Source organism: Grampus griseus (assembly GCF_964374135.1).
Source record: "Grampus griseus genome assembly, chromosome: 11".
Taxonomy (NCBI): Eukaryota; Metazoa; Chordata; class Mammalia; order Artiodactyla; family Delphinidae; genus Grampus; species Grampus griseus.
Window position 1 is genome coordinate 41,330,345 of NC_139005.1, and position 23,492 is coordinate 41,353,836.

At 52.3% G+C, this 23,492-nt stretch overlaps 1 protein-coding gene across 1 annotated transcript; it reads right to left on the reverse strand.

Annotated features, from left to right (window-relative positions):
• Window positions 1-586: 586 nt before the first annotated feature.
• Window positions 587-22,481, reverse strand: GALNT6 (polypeptide N-acetylgalactosaminyltransferase 6; the record flags this gene model as incomplete). The annotated part of the gene is made up of 10 exons (XM_082665782.1): window positions 587-700; window positions 1,960-2,112; window positions 3,454-3,555; window positions 4,170-4,301; window positions 4,833-5,033; window positions 6,643-6,760; window positions 10,206-10,440; window positions 11,474-11,623; window positions 19,856-20,028; window positions 21,991-22,481. 10 exons carry the CDS (start codon window positions 22,479-22,481, stop codon window positions 587-589), a joined length of 1,869 nt encoding a protein of 622 aa, XP_082521908.1.
• Window positions 22,482-23,492: the final 1,011 nt, after the last annotated feature.

Genomic DNA, 23,492 nt, shown 5'->3' on the forward strand with positions numbered 1-23,492 from the left:
AGGAGCCCAGGTTCAGGATACAGACCAGCTCCTTTACTTCTCTCTGCCTCAGCGTTCTTGTCTATAAAATGGGCACGGTGGTTCCTGTCTTTTTCACGGGATTATCGTGCAGATGAAATAAGATAAAGGATTCCTGTCAAGAAGCTTCAGGTAATGTTAGCAAGGGAGACTCTTAGACCTCTAATTCCTCTGGTAGAATATACCGTTTCACTGGATTCTGTGGGTGTTCTAGATGATGAGGGATTCAGGACGTGGCTGCAGAGGTACTTTTCTTGAAATCAGCATTGCTGCCCTGGGCTCTAGCCCAGCTGCCTCCTCTGCTTTGCAAGTCTGTTTCTAGGGCAGAAGGAGAGCTCTAGGTAACGTATTATGTGTTCTAACGGTCTCTTCCACCAACATGGAGGAAAGAAAATGGGCCCATTGTTGTTGCAAGGAGGAGGAAGGTCCTGCCTTGATTTGCATTGAGTTTGAAATCCATCTTTAAGGCCGACAGGGAACTGATGATCAGGTTCTCGAACATCAGGTTCCCCCAAATCCTGTTTCCTAAGAGGTTTGTGGGATTTCCCACAGGGGGGTGATCCAGGGCCTAGATGAAGAGCCAGTGCTGGTAGGGATCACTGGGATTGCAGGTGGCCATGGCTGGCTTTTCGTCCTTGGATGTCAGACAGGTACCAGATCCTGAGTTCCTGATGAGTTGATCCTAAAAAGATGACACGGCAAACGGTCAGCCTGGGCCTCAGACCTCTGACAGTGCTACTAGGGGGCAATGAAATAGGGGTCAGTAGACAAAAGGCAAAGGAAACCCAATGAGGCACAGAGAGGGCACTTCCAAATTCCTTTCCTTGGATGCCAGATACTCTGATGGGATGCCTTCCTGAGTTTCCACCTGTGCATGGTACCAATTCTCCACCCCCAGCTTTAGCATGAATGGCTGGAACAGAGGAAGGCAGGACCATGGGCTAACTGAAAAAGGCTTTCAGGACCACCCCCCACTCCAGATGGCCAGTCTCAAAGACCTGGGCCACTGCTGCCCACCCGCACCTTCTGCCTTTGATCGTGTTCAGACTCCTCCCTTCCCTGTAGCTCCAAGGTTAGGCTCCTCTTTCCCCAAGCCAAGGACTGGGGATTGGGGTGGAGTGGGGTGTGGAGGCTCACTGGGGGCTGCTGGTTTGGGCCCAATCCTGTAGAAGTTACATCGTTTATCCCGAGGCAGTGTGGTGTAATGGAAAGAACCCATGCTTTCGAGTCAGATTTATCTGGATCAGAACCCCAGGCCCACCATTTACTAGTGAAGGGTCTTGGGCCAGTCACAAACTTGCTGAGCTTCGGCTGGCCCATCTCTAGTGGTGGGGACACCCCCTACTTGGAAGAGTAACCAAACCAATGTATGTGAGTGCACAGCCTTGTGCCCGGCACACAGAGGCCAGGCAGGAACCACAAGTGACTCTTCAACTTCATCTACTTGTGTTCAGCCTATAAATACGTGAGCTATGACACAGCTGGTCCTGGACCATAACCCCGACCCCATCTTTTTTTTTTTTTTTTTTTTTTTTAGTATGTGGGCCTCTCACTGCTGTGGCCTCTCCCGTTGCGGAGCACAGGCTCCGGACGCGCAGGCTCAGTGGCCATGGCTCACGGGCCCAGCCGCTCCGCGGCATGTGGGATCTTCCCGGACCGGGGCACGAACCCGTGTCCCCTGCATCGGCAGGCGGACTCTCAACCACTGCGCCACCAGGGAAGCCCCCGACCCCATCTTTATATCAGGCAGAACCAGCCATCACCAAACCTTACTTAGGCCCTGAGAACCCTGCCTGTGACCAAGCCCACATGCTCCATACTTCCTATTGTACATTGTCCGGATCCACCCCGTAGTATCTCAGGCAGAAGATGCAGAAGGAAGGGAGGGGGCAGTTGTGGTCTCAGGCTCTTGATTCTGAGCTTTCTGGGCCGCTGACTCACCTGGGTGAATTTCCATTCCTCATCCTCGGGCACCTGGCTATTCTTGCCCGTGAAGTGGCAGCCCCTAAGGCCCAGAGTGTCAGCACCGGCATAGAGACACAGCTGCTTCGCAATGTTGTGGCGAAGGTCCCTCTGGGTCGTGTATTCAAAGTACTAGAACACAAGATAAGAGGAGGTCCTGAGGGGCAGGCAGAGAGTTTGCCCACCATCTTCCAAAGCCAACTGCCTTGAGATGCCAACCACAGATGGCCTCCTGGGGAGGAAAGTGAGTAGGTGTCAAGGCTTTAGTAATTCATGTGCCACCGCATCTGGGTGATACTGGAATGACAGATAATAGTTACTAAAGGTTTTTTCTTTAGTTAAAAACTTAACTTAGGGACTTTCCTGGCGGTCCAGTGGTCAGGACTCCAAAAAAAAAAAATTAGCCTCATTTAAAGCATTATTGGTGAAATTATGTGCTAGTTCTTTTTTGCTAATAGATTACTATTGAAAAAATGTTCATCAGTGTACCACCTAAAATCACCACACGGGCCAGCGGTACAGAAAATTGCTCCAGTGACTTAGTCTTCATTTGAACATCCTGTTGGCATCCTGTTCAGTGGCCCATGCCACTCCTTTCCTTGTTTCAGCTGTTTTTTTTTTTTTTTTTTTTGTGGTACGCGGGCCTCTCACTGCCGTGGCCTCTCCCGTTGCGGAGCACAGGCTCCGGACGCGCAGGCTCAGCGACCATGGCTCACGGGTCCAGCCGCTCCGCGGCATCTGGGATCTTCCCAGACCAGGGCACGAACCCGTGTCCCCTGAATCAGCAGGCGGACTCTCAACCACTGCGCCACCAGGGAAGCCCTCAACTCTGTTTCAAGTGCTTCTTACTTACCAAATGCTGGGCATTCAGGGTATATTGAGGGGCTGCGTCCAGGGAGGTTATTAGTTATTCCTCAGGGAAGAGCTGGGCATTGTAGGGCATGGGGGAAATTCCCAGGATGCCAGGTAGCTGTGAGATGTCAGTAGGTAGGTGGTTGTTTTGGGGTCACTGATGGGTGCTAGGATCATAGTGGTACCTTCTGGGTAGGGAAGGCATTGAAGATAGAAGTTGAGTGTAGCCGAGGGGCTCAAAAATTTTCCACAGTCACCCTAAAACACCATTCAGCAGCTGGCATCCTCCAGGAAGCCTCCTCTGATGAACAATCCTCCCCTGCCAGGGTGGGGAGTGTGGGAAAACAAAACCCCAACCAAAAAACAATCCTCCCCCCCAGCCCCTCTCTAGCAGCCGGCACTGCTGCCCACTCCTCTCTGGATGCCCCGGTCCACACTTAAGACCTTCTCTGTCGGTATCATGCATTCCCCCTCAGACTGGGGGCAGGGCTGGTATCTCCCCCTCTCTCTGGATCTCCCCTACCCTAGTCCTCAGGAAAGGACGATTATGAGCGGAGGAAGGGGGCCTGTGAAGAGAGAAGAGGCCCCAGAGACAGGCTCGCCTCGGGCTGGGCTCCGTACCTGGTTGCCGCCAAGGCCATGGCAGGTGTACATGATGAGGGGTTTTCCTCCATTGTTATTCTCTCCCACATCCAGGCAGTGATCCATGCCGAGGTTCTTGAGCTGCAGAATGTTGAGCAGAGAGGGGAAGCAGGGGAGCACAGTTAGGAATTTTTCGGTTTGTGGTGTGGGATCCACCTGGAATAAATGTGCACGGCTGGATTTCTCCTCTGTGACTTTCCTCCTCTGCTCATTCAGGCAGACGCCTGAAGTGAATAGTAAAGTGAGGTGCAGAGCCCAGGGGTTGGGCAAGGTCAGGGTGGGCAACCTGCCAGGTCCCTGGGAGAAGCCCTCGGCATATGGGAATGTCCTTAAGAGCAGTGGTTCTCAAAGTGTGATCCCCAGACCGTCAGCATCACCTGAAGGCTTGTTAGAAATGCAAATTTTCAGGCCCCGACCCAGTCCTCCTGAGTCAACAGCCTGCGTCTTAACAGACCTTCCTGGTGATTCTGAGGCCTGTGAGTATTTGAGAACCGCTGCTTAGGGGTTGTTTCCTCCTTACAAGGTTTTTAGCTAGCTCTAGAAGCCCAGGGTGGCCTCTCGGTCCTCCTCCCGGATAAGGGAGCGTGGAGAGTAAAAATCAGTTGTTTGTCATCCAGCTGCGGGGTCAGTGGTCCTGAACTTTTCTCCCGGGGGTTCTGTGATGATGGGCGGGCACATTGGTTCTCAGGACTCACAGCTCCGTAGAAGATGGGCTTCAGGTCAGGAACAAACATCTCTGGGTAGATGTTGTGCAGGAACCAGGAAAAGTTGCGACAGTTCAGTCGTTCCCTCAGCTGCAGTCGCTCCGAAATGTCCCCGAAGGATTTCTGTCAACCGAGCCAGCCCCCTCAGGATCAGTTCCACAAGCCTTGACCTTCTTTTCTGGGTGGAAGCAGCCCAGAGTTTCTGGGACTACTTCCTCCCAGAGCGGGTCTCCTGTTCATTCCCGCTCAGGACCAGTTGGGCCCCACATCTAATCCCAACCCCCCTGCCTCGGCTTTGGGACCCGCACCCACAGCACCACCTGCATCTCCTGTGAACTCCCACTTTTCTCCCAGTCCTCAATTCCTAGTTTCTCAGAGTAAAGCCATTCTTCCCGTAAGAGGTTCTTCCTCCAAATCTTTTCTCCCTCCCCTCATAAAAGATACTGGGGCTCTCCAGGCAGGGACAACAAAGTCTCCTCTCTTCATGCTCTAGCCTCCAAAATACAGCCTGGGCTCTAGCTTCCAAGGTCTGAGGGGTAAAGGCACCAGGTGGTGGAGATGCGTGGGTCTCTGTCATCATTAAGCTCCTGACCAGGGGCTGGGATTCTGCCCTTCTATTCATCTAAACACCTCCTGAGCACCCTCCCCGCTCACCTCTTGGGCCATCTTTGCTGCCTGCAGATTCCTCCTGTAGAAAATCTCCTTGTAGCTATCCATCCAGACCTCAGCCAGGCGCACTTGGTTGCGAGCAATGACACTGATGCCCTTGGGGAAGGTGTGAGGGCTCTTGGTACGGAACACGTGGCCGACCACAGAGCAGGGGATGATCTCCAGTTGGCCCCCGCACTGCCACACCTGCCGTAAGAGGATATGGGATGGGAATTTCAGGGGGTGGGTGGGAAAACCTCCCCCGCAAGCAGCTCTGTTCCATTCCCAGGGTGCCAGACCCCAGGTCCACGGACTCAGGGAAATGCTGCGCTGCGCTCTCTCGCCGGAAAAAAAGACACTGACCAGGCTTCTTCCCAGGCCATAACTACACAATCTCTGGCTCTCTGATGTTGGTTCACTCTGATTAAAGCAAACAGAAATTTGCAGGGTCCTGAGGTTACCAGGGCCCACTTTGGAGAAAAGCCACTTGGCGAATTTTATGTGCATCTCCCTACTGTGAGCTCTGGACACCTGGCTTTTTTTTTTTTTTTTTTTTTTTTTTGCGGTACACGGGCCTCTCACTGTCGTGGCCTCTCCCGTTGCGGAGCACAGGCTCCGGATGCGCAGGCTCAGCGGCCATGGCTCACGGGCCCAGCCGCTCCGCGGCATGTGGGATCTTCCCGGACCGGGGCACGAACCCACGTCCCCTGCATCGGCAGGCGGACTCGCAACCACTGCGCCACCAGGGAAGCCCCACCTGGCTTTTTGACCTGGAAATGTGATTTTATCAGCTCACGCAGGTGTTACTGGAAACTCAACCTCCTCCAAATCGAGATCAACTTGTGACCTAATCAAAGCATCAATTCATTAATTAATAGCTACCATCAGGTGGCTTGTGGTCACCTGGACCTTTGGCACACTAGCTTCCTTGCAGAGAGACTGAACACAGGTCAGAGGCTCATGGACGAGCCTAGGATCAGAACCATGGGAGTTATGGTGACTGAGCTGGTGACCCTCCTCTGTCAGAGGGCTGGTTTACAACATCCCTTCCACCTGCGTCTTCTCCTTTTTTCAGGTTTTAGATTGGGAGGTATGTTGTCATTCATTTTAGTATAAAAGCAACAGAAATACATAATCATAGCCATAGTAACAGCAGGTATCAATGATGTGCTTGTATGTGCCAAGCACTGTGAGAGATGACTTCATAAACAAGCTCATTCGCTTGTTAATTACTCTCCCCTGGATGGGGATCTGTGTAGATTTCAAGGAGAGGCAAGCCCTTCTTCCAACCTAATTCTGATTTTCCTTATTCCTGAAATCCCTCGGTTCTGGGGCCCACCAGAATTTGGCCATCATCTTCTCCTACGGTTATGAAGGGCTTGCTGAACAGAGGGGGAGGGAAACTCCTAAGGCTACCAAGGCGTGAGGTCTCTGACCTGGAAAGCAGAGCCTGATTTTTCCAGAAAAAGGATAGTGACTGCTTACTGACCTGTTCCACCTTCACCCTAACCCTTTTCCAACAGACATCATGAAAGATGTCACCAGTCCCCAGATGTCTGGTTCCTAGTACCTCTATTACCCCTTCCCTCTGAGGAGTTCTGCCCAGTAATTTGTTTTCAAGTTGTCCAATCCGACTCCCAAGCCCCTACTGCCATGGACAGGGAGGGGGCAGAGGGAAGGTGGGGCCATGACGGGAAACAGCCACCCTTCCAAGTTCAGCTGAAGAACTGATATCCCTGGCACTGCCTAAGAGACAGGTTCTCAGGCCGTCCCCTGGGCCGTTGTGGTTCCCCCGCGAAGCCCTCTTCACTCTCACCCGGAAGGACATTTCCACGTTCTCCCCTCCCCAGATCTCCATCTGATTATCATAGGTACCGATGTGCTCAAAGTAGGACTTGGAGATGGAGAAGAGGCCACCAGCAAACGTCGGGGATCTGGAGAGACAGAGGGAGAAGCATGTGCATCTTCTGGGGGGAAGAGGGGCCAGAACCTGGCGTGGAAAGCTGTGAACTCACCGATGACGCCTCCTGAACTCCCTCCCTCCTCCTTTCCTCTCACCTGGGATATGCAGCCCCTCTTCCACTAGCTTATGCACTTAGCAAATGTTTATTGAGCTTTTATTATGTTCTCTTCACCTTCTAAGATCAGGTTGAGGAGAGACGTAATTATCATTACTCTCTTCTAAAAGGCATTCATTCACTCATTCATTCAACCAAGGATGTGTTACACACGGGCTTCCAGGGCCTGTGCTACGTGTTAGTCGTACAGAGTAAAGAGAGACAGATCTTGTCCTCTGAGAGCTCAGTGTAGTAGCTGAGGGAAAAGCCACAATCGTTTGCTTTTTGGCAGCAAAGTTCCTAAAGCACAGTAGATACTCGGTTATCAGAAGCTATGTGAAATTGTTTTTGGACATCGGTGCTCCCAGAAACAGAGTAGGAAGCGAGGTGAAATTAAGCTCAACTTGAACTACAGGGAGCATTTGGGGGCTACAACAAGATTCTGGCTTTCAGACAAAGGGAGGGAGGCACAGACCCATGTTTAGATTAATTGACAAAAACATCTAGAACTTAGATACCACGTTGCTCATGAGAGGGGCTGGGCTAAGGGCTGGAGGCGGGGGTGGCAGACAGGGCAGGAGTGCACAGAGATCATTAGCTGTTGGCCTCTGTGCCACGCCAGGCTGGCTTGGATGGGGCTTTGCTGCCCTCAGTGGGTGGCTCCATGTGGCACAACCATGCAGAAACCTTCTCTGTCAGCCCAGAACCGGTCAAGGTGCTTCACACACAGCAGGGGCTCAATCAGTGTTCACTGGACTGACTGGTCAAGGCTATTACCCAGGACCTTGGCGTTACCCTATGGCTGTTGTCGTCACCCTGAAGTTGGCTCCTGCAGCCACTTTCTGGAAGGAATTTCGGTTGGGAAACCCTCAAGCTCAGGCAAGCTTTCTGTCACTGGTTGTGGCCTCTCCCAGGGGTTCTAAGCCAGCCCAAGTAAGGCCAGGAAAGCCTCAGAGAGTCCTGGGATTCTAGATGAGCATTCTGGAACTAACCTGCTGCTTCCTTTTTTAAAAAATAATTTTATTTATTTATTTGTTTTTGGCTGCATTGGGTCTTCGTTGCTGTGTGCGGGCTTTCTCCAGTTGTGACGAGCGGGGGCTACTCTTTGTGGCGGTGCGTGGGGCTTCTCATTGCGGTGGCTTCTTTTGTTTCAGAGCACGGGCTCTAGGTGCACAGGCTTCAGCAGTTGTGGCACATGGGCTCAGTGGTTGTGGCTCGTGGGCTCTAGAGCACAGGCTCAGTAGTTGTGGCACACAGGCTTAGTTGCTCCGCGGCATGTGGGATCTTCCTGGACCAGGGATCGAACCCGTGTCCCCTGCATTGGCAGGTGGATTCTTAACCACTGTGCCACCGGGGAAGTCCCTAACCTGCTACTTCTTCAGGGTTCCCCCAACCTGGGCCTGTCTCTTGGCTTTGAGAGGTCCCTCTGACCAAGAAGCCACTGACAAATTATCTCTGAGGATAAACTCTACACGGGGAACTTTGCTGCAGACCCACAACCAACAGGCAACCTCTGGAAACACTCTGCATTTCCTGGCCTGCTTCTCAGGGTCCCCTGGGCCCTCACCTCTCCTCCTGGCCTCCCGTTGACTTTGGGAATGGAGGAAGGGAGGGTGCTGCCTGCAGGCCTCCTGGTGGGTCCTATGCAAGTGCCTCAGGCAAGCCCTGCACACCACCAGGGCATTTGGACCAGGGAGCAAATTAATTCCTCAAACACTGGAGCTTTGTCTTCCAGCTGTATGGTCCTCGGACATCAGAGCGGGGGACGTCAGTGATGGGTGGGGGCCAGGTGCCCTGTCCCTGACTGTGCCACTGTGTGCCTGGCCCCCAGCTTGGGGGAAGGGGGTTTTGTTGATGTACATCTCAAACAAAAGACATCTATGAATCAAGCAGAGGGTCTATAGGGAGTTCTAATTTCTTTTCTCTCTCCTGCCTTCTCCTTTCCCCTCTGCCCCTTCTAAAGGACACAGAGCGGCTGGCTGTTCAGGACCATGGGATTCCTTCCCGTGGCCCATCCGAGCCCTCCCTACTGAGGCTCTGGGCAGCATTTCTTAGGATTTGGGCATGTGCATGGGTAGAAAGCCTTCCCTTTTATCTCTGCTCACCGTATCCCCAAACTCTGCTTCCCTCCATCCCTGGTATATATATTTTGTTGACCCTTCAGTTTCCTGACCAGTATAGGAAAGCAATGGCACAGATGATCCGGAAGCAGAGGGTAGCTGAGACGGTTTAGCTGAGACGTCTGTGGTCTCTAACAACACCAACAGGCAATCTGGAGAGGGAGGGGCAGGGTGGGTGCGTGAGGGGAAGGCAAACCCAGCTGGGCAGCAAACAATGGATACACTTTCAAGCATCTGCCCTCTAGCTCAGGGGCTGGCAGACTGTGGCCTGTGGGCCAAAGCTGGCCTGGCTTTCTAAGGTTCTGGCAAAGAATGGTTTTTACATTTTGAAAGGGTTATTTTTTGTAGCTGGCAAAACCTAAAATATCTGCTATCTAGCCCTCTGCCCGAAAAAGTTCAGGGCAACTGCAACACACTGTAAACGGCAGGACATTTGTCTATTTTCCTTTAATACGTTCTCAGTCTCTTCAAAGACGGTGACCTGGGTGCACACACCACCCCCTCTTATTATAATGGCTATTTTACAGTGGCCTCTACCCTCCATCTCTCTGAAAGCAGCAGTCACACCCTTCTACATGTAGGGAGGAATAAATGGGATAAGGTGTGGAAAGCCCTTAGCCCAGGGCCTGGCACACAGAAGGTGGTGAGTGAGAGCCAGCTGCTATGGTGAGAGGTAGGACAGAGCCATGATGGGGACACGGGCTTGGGGCCAGATTGGCGGGATGGGCATCCTGGGTCCACCGCTTTCTAGTGTATAGTCTGAGGCCAGCTGTCCATCACCAGGAGCCTCAGTTCTCACCTGCAAAGCAGGCTGATCACAGTACCTACCGCATAGGGGATGACGATTAAAGGCTAATCACAGTACCTACCGCATAGGGGATGACGATTAAAGGCTAATCACAGTACCTACCGCATAGGGGATGACGATTAAAGGCTAATCACAGTACCTACCGCATAGGGGATGACGATTAAAGGCTAATCACAGTACCTACCGCATAGGGGATGACGATTAAAGGCTAATCACAGTACCTACCGCATAGGGGATGACGATTAAAGGCTAATCACAGTACCTACCGCATAGGGGATGATGATTCAATATGTCAAGTGCTTCACAGAGCACCTCATAAATGCTGACCTGAGATGGCCCAGGTCCCCGGGACCATGGAGACCAGGATGTGGGCCCACCAGGCTTCAGTACTTACTTGATGGGGTAGGTCTCATCCTTGCGCCTCTGCTTCTCATGTGAAGGTATGGTCTCCCAGCCGAAAGTCAAGCTCCAGTCAAAGTTGCCACGACTCTGGACTCGGCCCCTCTGGACAGGCTTGGAGAACTCAAAAGTGTTCAGGTCGATAGTGACAATGTTGGGGCTCACCACCACCGTCTCGTCCTCGGCGATGCGAGCCAGGAGGGGCTCCAGCCAGCCATGGAAGCACTCACCTGCAGGTCGGCACCAGGAGACGTCAGTCAGGGTCCTGCCCACAGCTGAGCCCGTGCCCCCCACCAGCGGGGAGCCCCAGGATGACAAGCGCTCACTTCCTAGCTGTGGACAGGGAAGCACGTGCAAGCTCCACGGCCACAGAGAGTGGACAGAGATCTCCCAGGACCCTCCTACACCTGCCCTCTCCCCCCAAAAGAGGCAGAGGTGGCTTTGGAGGGGAGAATGGAGGTCTCAGGGGAGTAACATGGTGGACCCAAAGGCACAGGGAAGGCCCTGGAGGGGTGTCTTCAGGGTCTGTAGCCTATCCACTCAGTCGGCCCTCCCCACCCAAGTGTGGGTTTCACAGGGGGGTGTCCCCTCTCCCAGGGATCTCTGCACCTCACGCTTCAGCTCCAGTTGGAGAATAATCATCCCTTGGGGATTTTCGAGGAACTGCATGTATGACTTGATTTAGCCTTCATTTTGTTGGTGAGTAAGGTTGGCATCCTCACCCCACTTAACAGAAGAGAAGACTGAGGCCTGGTTAGTGGCAGGGCCAGGACGCAAATCTAGGGCTTCTGACTCCAAGGCTATAGCTTCTCAGAATTTGTATCACTGCTTTTAGGGAACATTTCTTTCCCTGACAATGGTGGGGAAGTGTTTTGCTTTGGGGCAAGAAGCAGGCCTTCCTGGCCCCATGTGGCCCTGCAGGAAAGTGACACGCCAACCAGTGCCCAGTGGCGACAGGAGGCGTCTCTGGGGGCTGAGCTCAGAGTGAGGTTCAGATGGTGGCGGGAGAGGGGAACGTCTGGGGCTCCAGAACACACTCCCAGCAACTGTGGGGTTGCCAGTTGTTTTGGGGCTGTGGGTGCCTCCTGATAACCATCCTTGGCCCTGGGGTGAGAAAGGGGTAGAAGAAGCTAGGGGAGTCCCAGGCCTGCTTCGATCCTGGGGCAGCAGAGCTGAAGGTGCTCTGCTGAGGCCATGGTCCCAGCTCTTCCTTCTGCCAGGGAGGGAAGGGGGACAGAGCCAGGCCGGCCCTCTTCTACTCACAGTGGGCATCCAGGAAGGTGAGCACCTCCGCCTGGGCCACGCTGGCTCCCAGCAGCCGGGCGGTGATCAGCCCCTTCCGTTCCTCCTGCCGCACCACCTTCACCACCTGCAGCTGCTTCACGTACTGTTCCAGCTGCTCCTTCAAGTACTCTGGAAGGGACAGGGTCATTGTCGCCAGCTCACCAGTTTGTTGCAAACCTAATCCCCCATGTGCACCAAGTCTGGGCGTTCTCAGGCCTCCAGCAGGCCTGCATTTTAACCCTCCCGCCCACACTGCATTGAGCAACTCCACAGAAGCCCAAGGTCGGGGGTGGTGGTGGAAGGACGAGGTCCCCTGTGTGGTCCCACTGCACGTGGTCGCCTTGCCAGGACATTCCACCGGCTCTGTTGGGCCCATCCTGTGTCTGCGTACTGGGGCACCTTCTCTAATGTCTGAGACAGGACCTCAGAGTTGTTTCTTTGGTCTCAAATCAAGTATCAACTTCTGACAAAGGCTCTCAGATGCCCCTCTTGGTCTCTGCACCCTCTCAGCCCCCATCTTTTCAGAGCTAGGCCTTGGGCCTCCCCTCCTTTCCACACCTGCAGGTTGTGGCAGTCATTTCTCCCTGTCTGAGTCCCTGTCTCCCAGGCTCTTCAGAGTAAGTCTGACAGGTAGAGCGGACACAAGTATTGATTTCCGGCTTCTGGGGCAGCAGCAAGAAGTCTTACTCTAATCCTCTTTTTTAAAACATAAATTTATTTATTTATTTTTGGCTGCATTGGATCTTCGTTGCTGCGCGTGGCGTTTCTCTAGTTGTGGCGAGTGGGGGCTGCTGTTCATTGCGGCGCGTGGGCTTCTCATTGTGGTGGCTTCTCTCGTTGCGGAGCACAGGCTCTAGGTGTGCGGGCTTCAGTAGTTGTGGTTCGTGGGCTCAGCAGTTGTGGCTCGCAGGCTCTAGAGCTCAGGCTTCAGTAGTTGCGGTGCACGGGCTTAGTTGCTCCGCGGCATGTGGGATCTTCCCGGACCAGGGCTCGAACCTGTGTCCCCTGCATTGGCAGGCGGATTTTTAACCACTGTGCCACCAGGGAAGTCCCTCCTCTAATCCTCTTTATTACCTCCTCTGCACATGGAATTCTTTAGGAAGATGAAAAGATGCTGAGCGGCTTTTTAATTACATTTAAAAACCATGTACCCAGCACCTCCATGAGCTAGGCACAGTGGTGTGCCTGGCCACCCAGGGAACGGGCCACGGCAGGGTAGGTGATGAGTGACCTGCTAGAGGTGGTGCAGGGCTGGGGGAGTCTCCAGGAGGGGCAACCATCCTGAATTGGAGGGGGTGGGGAAAGCGCTTTGAAGGGAAGGGTATCTGCTGAGATCTCCAGCCCCTTCTGAGAGAGGGCTCACTTCATGACTCTTGTTATTAGTCGGAAATCCTCAGAGCATTAAATATAGCCCTATTCTGAAGCAATGCACCTTGGAACGTAGTCCAGATCTTAGTGATGTTTCAGTACCTGCTGTTTTGGTTTATCTGTGCCACTGTTCTGTTCCCCGCTGTGCAGAATGGAGTTGCCTGTGGTTTCAGAAGTGGCGGGGCGGGGCGGGTGTGGCAGCTGACTGTGTCCTTTCTCTTGAGGGCTGTGGAATCGGCCCAGAGCTTAGGCCTCGCTCTCAATGCAGTGTCACACAAACTGGGGTCCGAAGTCAGTTTTGTGGAGGCGTGACTGATCTCTCGCTCTACTTGTTTTGTTTTTCTTTTTGGCCACACCGCGTAGAATGCGGGATCTTAGTTCCCCCACCAGGGATGGAACCCGGGCCCCCTGCAGTGGAAACTCGGACTCTTAAGCACTGGACCGCCAGGGAAGTCACTCTCTCTCTACTTTGACACACTCACACACACTCACTCACACAGCCCAAATACCTGAGCACTACTATGTGCCACTCATGGAACTAGGTGCTTCCATGTTGACTTTTTTTTGCTGTACGCGGGCCTCTCACTGTCATGGCCTCTCCCGTTGCGGGGCACAGGCTCTGGATGCGCAGGCTCAGCGGCCATGGCTCACGGGCCCAGCCGCTCCGCGGCACGTGGGATCTTCCTGGACCGGGGCACGAACCCGCGTCCCCTGCATCGGCAGGCGGACTCTCAACCGCTGCGCCACCAGGGAAGCCCTTAACTTTCTTGTTTAATCTTCTCTGTGAAGATTAACGCGCTATGAAATAGGCAGTACTGTCCCCCGTGTTGATGAATCAAAATTGGCCTCATTTGGCCGCTTCAGCCCAGCACTCCCTTAGCAAACACCTGTGAGCACGCTGCCAGGTGCCAGCCACCATCCTGGGCAGGGAGGCCGGGGTCTGGGTCCTGCCTTCACGGAGCTCCTAGGCTCATTCTCCAAGTACAGCCCCGAGTGCTGGCTCTAACAGGGAGGTGGGAGGATCCCCGTGCGCGAGTCTCACCTTCTCGGCGCGGCTACCGGCGGACATTTCCCCTGAGAACATAACTGTGCTTACAGGAAGTTCATGGTGGTGGAGATAACCCAGGGACAAAACATCATAGGAAGTGGGTTTTGTGGTAAGAGCACGTCAAGCATTGAGCTGTGAATGTCAGGGCAGCCTGAGCTCTATAGAGCCCTTCCCCCACGCCTTCCCTCCAATCTCGGGGGGCTGGGTGGGACCTGGGAATTCTGCGCGTGAGCCTCAGGCCCTTTGATGGGGGTGCGATAGCTCTCCTAAGTCAGGCCCCTCCCTGCACCCACTGGACATAAACCCAAGAGCGGAGTGTAGCAGAGCCGAGTGTGGAAAGACAGACGGTCCCAACCGTTTTCCCTTATGTCCCCCAGACGAGACCCTCCTCGTTTAGGTTCAACACCACCCCACCCCAGCCCGGCTTCATTCCTCACGGCTGGAGTCTATGAGACTCCTGTGACCACCCCCCACACACATGCCATACTCAGTGCCATGTCTGAAATACCATCTATATGCAGATGCTCCTGGGCCTCTTGTCCTGGCCTTGCCATCTTCACTTGGATGTCTAACAAAACCACAAACCTAACACGCCTGAAATGGCGTCGCAGATTTCTTCCCTACCTGCCCTCCCAGCCTCCCCCCATGTAAATACATGGGACCAGCATCCCTCCAGCTGCTCTAAACTAGGAATCGTGCTGGATTCTCCCCCTCACCCCCTCCACAAACAGTCCTTCAGCAAATATGGCCAGTTCTCTCTCTCCATCCCCACCGTCACTGCAGCAATCATGTCTTGAGTGGTCTCCCGGCCTCTACTCGACACTCCTCTTCCCAATCTATTCGTGACATTGCAGCCACAGTGAGTTCTCTCTTAAAAGTATAAATCACATCATGGCACCACGGTGGTTTAAAATTGCACTTAAAAAACGAATCCAAACAGTATGATGGTTCCTCAAAAAATTAAACAAAGAACTACCATATGATCCAGTAATTCCACTTCTGGGTATACAGCCAAAATAATTGAAAGCAGGGACTCAAAAAAATATTTGTACAGCCATGTTGATAGCAGCATTATTCACAATAGTCAAAAATGTGGAAACGATCCAAATGTCCATGGGTGGATGAATGAATAAACAAATGTGGTCTACACAAACAATGGGGCACTCAGCCTCAAAAAGGAAGCAAATTCTGACATGTGACAACATGGATGAACCTTGAAGACATTATGCGAAGTGAAATAAGCCAGACACAAAAGGTCACATACCGTACGATACCACCTATACAAGGTACCTCCAGTAGTCACATTCATAGACAGAAAGTGGAATGGGGGCTGCCAGGGGTTGGGGGGCTAGGGAATGGGGAGTTATTGTTTAATGGGCATAGAGTTTCGATTTGGGAAGAGGAAAGAGTTCTGGTGATGGTTTCACCACAATGAGAATGTATTTAATGCCACTGAATAGTACACTTAAAACCGGTTAAGATGGTAAATTTTATGTGTATTTCACCACACACATTCAAAAATCTAAACACTACACTACTGCTTAAAAAGGTCTCGTGATTCAGTTCTGCTCACCTTTGTAAACTCACTTTGTATCAGTGCTGTTTCTGCTTCCTTGCTCGCTTCCCTGCAGCCATGCTGACCTTATTTCTGCCCCATTAACACACTAAGCCTCAGGGCCTTTGCGCTGGCTGTTCCCTTTGTGGGGAGCGTTCGGAGTAGCCTTTCTTGGCTACTCTGACTAAAAAAGCTGCCTAATTCCTGAGTAGCCCATCACCTGCATTCTTATTTTTCTTCTAATTTAATTTCTTCATAGCACTTATTATTATCTGCAATTATTTATTTTCTGTCTTTCCCATTAAAAAAGTAAGCTCTAAAAAGACAGACACCTTGTTCAACTGTTCACTGTTATACCCCTGGAGCCTGCCCAGGGTCTGGTGCTTAGTAGGTACTGATAAATACTTATTAAGCACATCAGTGAACCGCCTTTATTTATGCTTCTCTTGTGGACTCTCCCTCTCTACTTTGGCTGCTGAAAAATCTAGAAAAGAGAAACAAAACAGAAAGCCCTTCTTGTAGGGAGGACTTCCTCTCTTAACTTTTCCTCTCTCGTTTTATGCTGTTTTCATTTCATGCCCATCTATACTCTAGCCAGCCTCAAATCGAACTGCAATGCGGAAATTTTTCTTGACTAATCCTTTTGCAAGGAGAACAGGAGAAAGGAACGAGTGTAACACCCTTTGGGCGTATTCTACAATCCTCCTGCCCAGATGGAACATTGAGACACTGGGCTATATTTTCGAACCCAAATCAGGACTCATTATCGGCCTCTTTCCATCTCCAAGAGTGAGGATTAAACTGGCAGGTGAAACTGACATGCGGGAATAGAATTTCTTTATGGCGAAGAAAATATTGAATGGAAACTTTCCTAGAAAATCCAGGACATAGAGTTACTACAGAGACATCTTCCTATATTATAAAACAAAGAAAGAGGTAAGAGATAGCAGTAATAAAGCAACTTTACTTGTTAGAATAGACACTGGAAGTTGTAATTCAACTAGAATTGGAGGCTTTGAATAATTCCTAACTTGCATTACTGGTGTCTCTTAGGAGTTCAGGGGGCCACGAGAGGAACTGCCACTCACTTCAGTCCTGACTGGCCAGGGGAGATGGCAGTGGGGGAAATCGTGGGCTAATCCAAAGTGCTCCCAATGTCTCCTCCCCTGCGTTTCTCACAGTGTGTTTCCTGACTTCAGGAAACACACACCTCCTCTCCTTTCCTCTCCCTGCTGATTCCTCTTCCCTTCCTACAGCCCCTCTCCCAGGCCAACCCCGTCTCCCCACTCCTCCTCTCTCCTTGGGGAACTTGCTCACAGAGGATCCTATTCATATCTCGGCTCTCTGGGTCCTTGGTAAGTGTCTGATTTCCTCCCAACCATCTAGCGAATTCCCACAGGAGGGAGGCATATGTTCTCCTACTCAGCCTCCCTGCCAAGGGCAGGGAAGGGCTTTGGACAAGGGGTTGCCGTGTCTGGGGCGTGGTAGACGGACAGTCTTGGGGGGGGGCAGGTTTTAGGAGCTTGTGGAACGTGCCAGACCAAGACTGGCCCTCGGTTGCTGACCTGGCCATGCAGGAGGGAAGTCTGTGCCTGGGGACGGACTGTGAAGTGGGAAAGAAAAAGTTCCCCAGCCTGGCACAGGGCCTCTTTCTGATACCCGCCCCCCAGTATCACATGCCCGTACACTTGTGGTCAAACCGTGCTGCCGGGCACCTGGATAGGAGGACAGAGAGCAAAGACATTGAATTTCAGCAGAGACACGGCCATTGTTTGTGTGTGTGCATAATGAGAGCCAGGTGATCTGATCAAATGGTCAAACGTGTGGGAAATTTTATCCCACCGTGGACTGCAGAGACTTCTGACCATGGATCTGAGGGTTTTTTCTTTCTTTGCTGAACTGAACATTGCTGAAAGTACCTCTAGAGTCCCAAAGCCCTCAAGGTAGGGTGGTTCATCCCGGGGTCCACAAATTCCCTGGAATTACAGGCACAAATGTGGGTCTGTGCACACTTGTGGCAGCTGTGCACGGTTCTAGAGAGAGGGGCATAGATTTTAACAGGTTGTCAAAGGAGGCCAGGACCCAGGAAACTAAGAATGGCTGGTTTCGGTTTTTCAGGCAGGTGATTCCGAGATGCTGGAGTTGACTGTATGAGAGAGTCCAGGGCAACAAGGGAGAGGCCACCAGAAGGAACCGGAACAGGTCGGGTGGCCCGAAAGGGGCAGGCTCTTTGCCAAGCCCATCTTACTAGGCACAGGCCACTCTGCCCTTTCAAAGCTGTCCGTGGCGGCCTGGCACTACGTCACTGGCTGGCCTCGTCAGAGGAACTGCCCAGCTGTGCCTTAGGGATGTACGCAATTCTGAGTGACAAGCTGAAACTGTTTAGAGCTTCCACCACATGGGACTCAAGGGAAGAAGCTTCTGAGGGATGGGCCGCTCAGGGTTGTGGGGAGAAGGGTTATGAGAGAGCCCAGTTTGAGAGGAAGGGCAGCTGATACATTGGTTTCCACTCTTCACAAACAACCTGCTGCTACTGAGATTCCTCAAAGGCCATTCTCAAGCCCCAACCCTCTGCGCCAAACTCCCTGCCCTCCCTTTCCAGAAGCTAATCTCTCTGCTCCTTATCTACCAGACCCTTTCACTGCATCCCTCGTACTTGCCTGCTTTTGTTTTCTAAGTGCTGCCAGGTGTCTGTCCTTCCCAGGGAAATGTGAGCTCCCTGAACAAATGGACCAACAGTGCCCATACTCAGCTTCTCCTCGCACTGCCCTCCGCGGCCCTAGTCCTCTTACCCAGAGGGCAGGAGGGGGCTGGGGGACAGGAGGGGGCGTCAGCAGCTCCACTGGAGGGGCCGCACAGTTCCTGCCCTCGATACGGGAGCATGGGCACAGGAAGCCAACCCGGGAGAGCCCCAGCCCCCACGCGCCACCTGGGAGGAGGGCTCAGCTCCTGGAGGACCCCAGTCTACCGATGCATGGATCCCGCAGTCCCTTTCCTAGTTCTGGCCTCGGCATCCCATGCTCAAGTGATTTATGAACTTCCTCTCTGGACTCGGGGTCCTCTTCCTCTCTTCCTGACAATTACCCTCCCCAAAGCTGCCATCCTTCTGAGATAAGGTCACCCTCCAGCTTAAGCACCTTCAATGATACCTCGTTTTATTTTCCCCCCCAGATAAATACTTTTAGCACGGCATGGATTTCATTCACAAACACACAGCACAAACACACTGATGTTTTTTTCCGGAAGTTCTCTCTTCCGGGACTGCCTTTCAATACCTCTTCTCTCCCTAAACACTCGGGCTTTCAGGCGCCGCTCTAACCTGGCCTCCATGGTGGACGGCCCCAGCCATGCCACACAGAAATAACACCTCCCATAGCGCCTTGCTCCCATACAAAGAATAAAATGAAACTAATGCACACGGAGCTCTTACGCAAGACTTAAGTACTCTGTAGCGCATGAATGATCTAATTTACCACCTATCTCTGGGCCCTCGGCCACCACTGTCTTCATTTTTAGAGGAGGGGACTGAGGTTCAGAGAGGCTAAGTGTCTCGCCCAAGGTCACAGAGCTAGGAAGAGTCAGAGCTGGGACTTGAGTTCCTGGGTGTCAGACTCTCAAGTCCATGCCCTTTCACGTCTGTTGGGGTGTGTTACAGGCCACACCATTGTGGTTGGTGCTGTTAGCAGTCATCTGACTACGGGAGCTGTTAGCCTACTCAGGGCAAGAGGTCTCATTTGTCATTTGTCTTTTCTTTTGGCCACATGGCACGTGGGATCTTAGTTCCCCGACCAGGGATCGAACCTGGGCCCCCTGCATTGGAAGCGTGGAGTCTTACCCACTGGACCGCCAGGGAAGTCCCTCACTTGTCATTTTTCATACTATCCCCTATGCCTAAGTCAGTGCCAGGCACAAAGTACTCCGTAGATGTTTCTGGAATTGCTTTGAATGGTGGAAGTTTGGCAAGCAACCTCACTTGTCTATTACCAACTATAGCAAAGGGCTTCTGAGGTGGAATCTTCAAGAGCAAGGGAATGGTCGGTCAGGTAGGAAACAGAGGGAAGGCCGTCCCCACCCTCTGCCCTGCCCTGACCTCTCCTGGCATTTCTAACTTGGGGTTGGGCTTGGTAGCTCTAAGGGAGTCCTTGAAGCCAGAACTGCTAAGCTTTTGGAGCTCTTGGGGTAAAATGCGAACGAAGCTTGGGCTCTAGAAATGCGGTCTGCCTGCCCCCTGGCCCCCATCTGCCTTCTTCCTGCTCCCAGCCTCTATGATGAGCTGTGATGCCGGACAACAGGCCATGAGGCAGTGCCTGCTCCCTCAGGAGCACCTGCCCGCTTTCACAGAATACCAGGGGAGACCCCAGGCCCCTCCTTGGGGGCCCCCTAGCCTCACCTTCTGTGCTGGCGTCATCCACCAGAATGATCTCCTTCAGCAGGACGGCTGGGGTGGTGTGCAGGACACTGTACACCGTCCGCAGCAGCGTGGACCAGGCCTCGTTGTGGAACACAATGATGACGCTGGTGGCAGGCAGTGGGGGGCAGCGCCGGAACTTCTGGTTGACACATCTGCAAGGATGAACGTGTAGATACAGCTCTCCAGGTCCCTGGGAGTTCCGGGGGCAGGGAGGGCTCGGTCCACAGATTCCTATAACCATCCTTTGCTCCTTGGATCCCCCAGCCTCCATTCCCCATTGGAGCTGGTAATAGCTGCTCCCTGTTTCCAGCTTTCCCACCATTTGCCACCTACTCTGAGCCTCTGCACAGGTCCTAACCAAGCCACTCCAAAACCTGTCTTCCCCAGAGCTGGCTCGGTGCCCCAGCGGTGATGCCGAGGGCATCCCCCTCACTTCTCTCATCTGCTCTAGGAGTTCCCAGGGCTGACTCTCTCTTCCTCAGTGATATGTGTGATGCATAAAGTGTAATCCAATCCAGAGGTCCCAGAGAGGAAGTAATAAAAGGCAACTCTGACATCTGAGAAAAGTGACTACAATTTCCATACTCAATAAGAGGAAAAGGCTTTTCTCTTTATAATGTACAATTTCTCTCTAATCCATTTCCTCATGAATTCCCTGGAATCTGATACTATTATCACAAACAATTTCCTGTGACCTTTTCTCTATCCTCATCCACTCCAGCCACTCTGTGGCACTTGGCCACACTGCCACCATCTCTGACACGCCATCTCGGCTGGGGGCAGGAATGTGTGAATGCTGGATCTCAAGGAGTCATGTGGCCTAATGACGTTTTTTTTTTAAATCATTATAGTTTTTAAAAATATATATTTATTTTATTCATTTATTTTGTTGCGACAGGTCTTAGTTGCGGCTTGTGGGCTCCTTAGTTGTGGCACATGGGCTCCTTGGTTGCAGTAGGTGCGCTCCTTAGTGGTGGCATGCGAACTCTTAGTTCTTAGAGAGAAACTGTACATTGTGTGGCATACATTTGGGATCTAGTTCTTAGTGTGGCGTGCATGTGGGATCTAGTTCCCTGACCAGGGATCAAACCCAGGCCCCCTGCATTGGGAGCATGGAGTCTTAACCACTGCGCCACCAGGGAAGTCCCTTGATGCCCTTTCTTAACCCCCTCTGCTGATCAGAGAGATTTCTCAGCAGCCTTCCAGAGGAGACCCCCAGACTTCCTCCACTGGCTGCCCTCACACCCACTGCCCTTCCTTGCTAGGAGCCCTAATAACTTGGGGTGGTTCCATGTTCTAGGCCTCCAATACTAGGTCCTAGTCTGAGGAACCCCAGGTTCGAAGTCCTAAAGAATCATGAACTCGAGGACGGGAACTGCCATGTGAGAAAAGGCCAAAAAGGGTATTACTCTTGAGTTGGGAATGACAAAGTGTACGTGAGAAAGACACAAAATCTTTGATGTGAGGACAGTATGAACACAGACTGAAGTGGCTACGGCTCAAAGATCTAAGAACTGGTTCACTGCCTGGGATTGAAAGTACAAACAGCTTCAAATAAAGATTGGAATGAATTCTTGGCCCTGTGAGTCTTCACTGAAAGAAACCAGGAGGTGTGGGGATAATCCTGACCACCAGGGCTGCTGTTGGGAAATGCCCTTGGCCAAGAGCTCAGCAGCGGAGTCCTGCAGTCTCTGGGGCAGGCCTCAGCATGGGGCAAGGCCACCGAATACGTGGCCTGCAGTCAGGCCTTCCCAGTTACCCCTAGGCCACGTCTGGTCCCAGCCTGGACAGAGGTCCTTTTTCTGTACCCTGTCACCTTCACAATTGTGTTTCACTCTCACAGGTCTCCCTGAGCCTCTGGCCTGACCATAATACGAACCCCACACAAAATCTCTGACGTGAGGATACAAAATCTTTTTGTATCAAAAGATACAAAATCTTTTGTGCCCTGGGATAAGGGTAATTGATTAGGAAAAGTGAAGGCTTAGATGAAATCCTTGCCCATACTCAAAAATCCGTCAGCCCTTTACCTGGTCCTCAGCCCGTGGCCGTGGCCACACCAGCCACACCTTTGGCAGAGCCCTGGCCTCACCCCAGGACACGGCGCTACTTACTCAGGGGGTCGGGTGTCCGGGCCCAGGGCCCTCTGCAGGGAGATGCGGTCGCTGGCAAAGGCATTGAAGCAGTGCTTCTTATAGCCCTCTTTCTTTTCCTGGGTCTCCTGGGGCGTCCACTGTTTCTTCTGAAATGCTTTCCCATCTGCCCCAGGGCCATTGGGGTCCTGTGGTGGCCGTTCCCAGAGGGGCTTCAGCTCAGCTGGGGCATAGAACTCGGGGAGGCAGGTCCGGTTTGTGGAGGCCAGTGTCTGCTGGGGCTCCGGAGCCCTGATCTGGAACCTGGGCATCGAATCCCTAAGGTTGTGCACGGCCCCCAGCATGAGGTCCAGGACGTGATCCTTCTGGCTCACCAAGGATTTCAGCCATGGTTTCTCTGTGGCCTGCTCCCTGCCGCTTACATCCCTCTGCAGGATGAAGAGGAAGAGCACGAAGGCGCTGCCCACCATGGCCAGGCGCACGGCCATGTGGCGTCTGCGGAGCAGCCTCATCCTCTGGAACCAGTGGAAACCCCGGCTGGGTCAGCTCCAAGCGCTGGCCCGGCCCTGTAAATAGCCTGATGGGTTGTGGTGGCCACACCCTGGGGCCTCGGCCTGAGAAGGGGGGATGAGAGAGAGAAATGACCCAAGGCAGTGGTGGGGAGGGAGTCGGGGGATTCGGGGTTTGCGTCCAGGCTCTGCTGCTGAATGGTTACATCACCTTAGCCCAGCCACGTCACTTTCCTGCACCTAAATTTCCTCCATCCAGAAAAAGGAAAATGGACTCTGTTTCTTTTCTGCCCTAAGATTCTGACATTCATGGATCTAGAGTAATTGGAACACTGAAACTCTACATGAAGAGATTTAATCAACTTAACCACTTTGAGAAACAATTTGGCATTCTCTAGAAAAATTTAAAACGTACATACCCTATGACCCCACAATTCCTCTCCTGGTTTTATATCCCAGATAAACTCTGGCACACGTATGCCAGGAGGCATGCACAAGAACGTTTCTAGCAGCACTGACGAAAAAGGCAAAAATCAGAAACAATCCAAATGTCTGTCAGCATTATAATGAATAAATAGCGTGAAACATCCACGGCACAGAGGACTGCACAGCAGTGACAAAGAATGAGCCACTTCTACATGCCACAACTTGGATGCAACGTTGAGTGAAAAAAATCACGTTGCAGAAAGATACATCCAGTGCTCGGTTCTGCAGCACATAGACCAAAATTGTAACAATACAGAGAAGATTAGTGTGGCCCCTGTGCAAGGATGACACGCAAATCTGTGAAACGTTCCATATTTTTTGCAGCACTATTTACAACAGCCAGGACATGGAAGCAACCTAAGTGTCCATCGACAGATGAATGGATAAAGGAGATGTGGCACATTTATACAATGGAATATTACTCAGTCATAAAAAGAAATGAAACTGAGTTATTTGTAGTGAGGTGGATGGACCTAGAGTCTGTCATACAGAGTGAAGCAAGTCAGAAAGAGAAAAACAAATACTGTA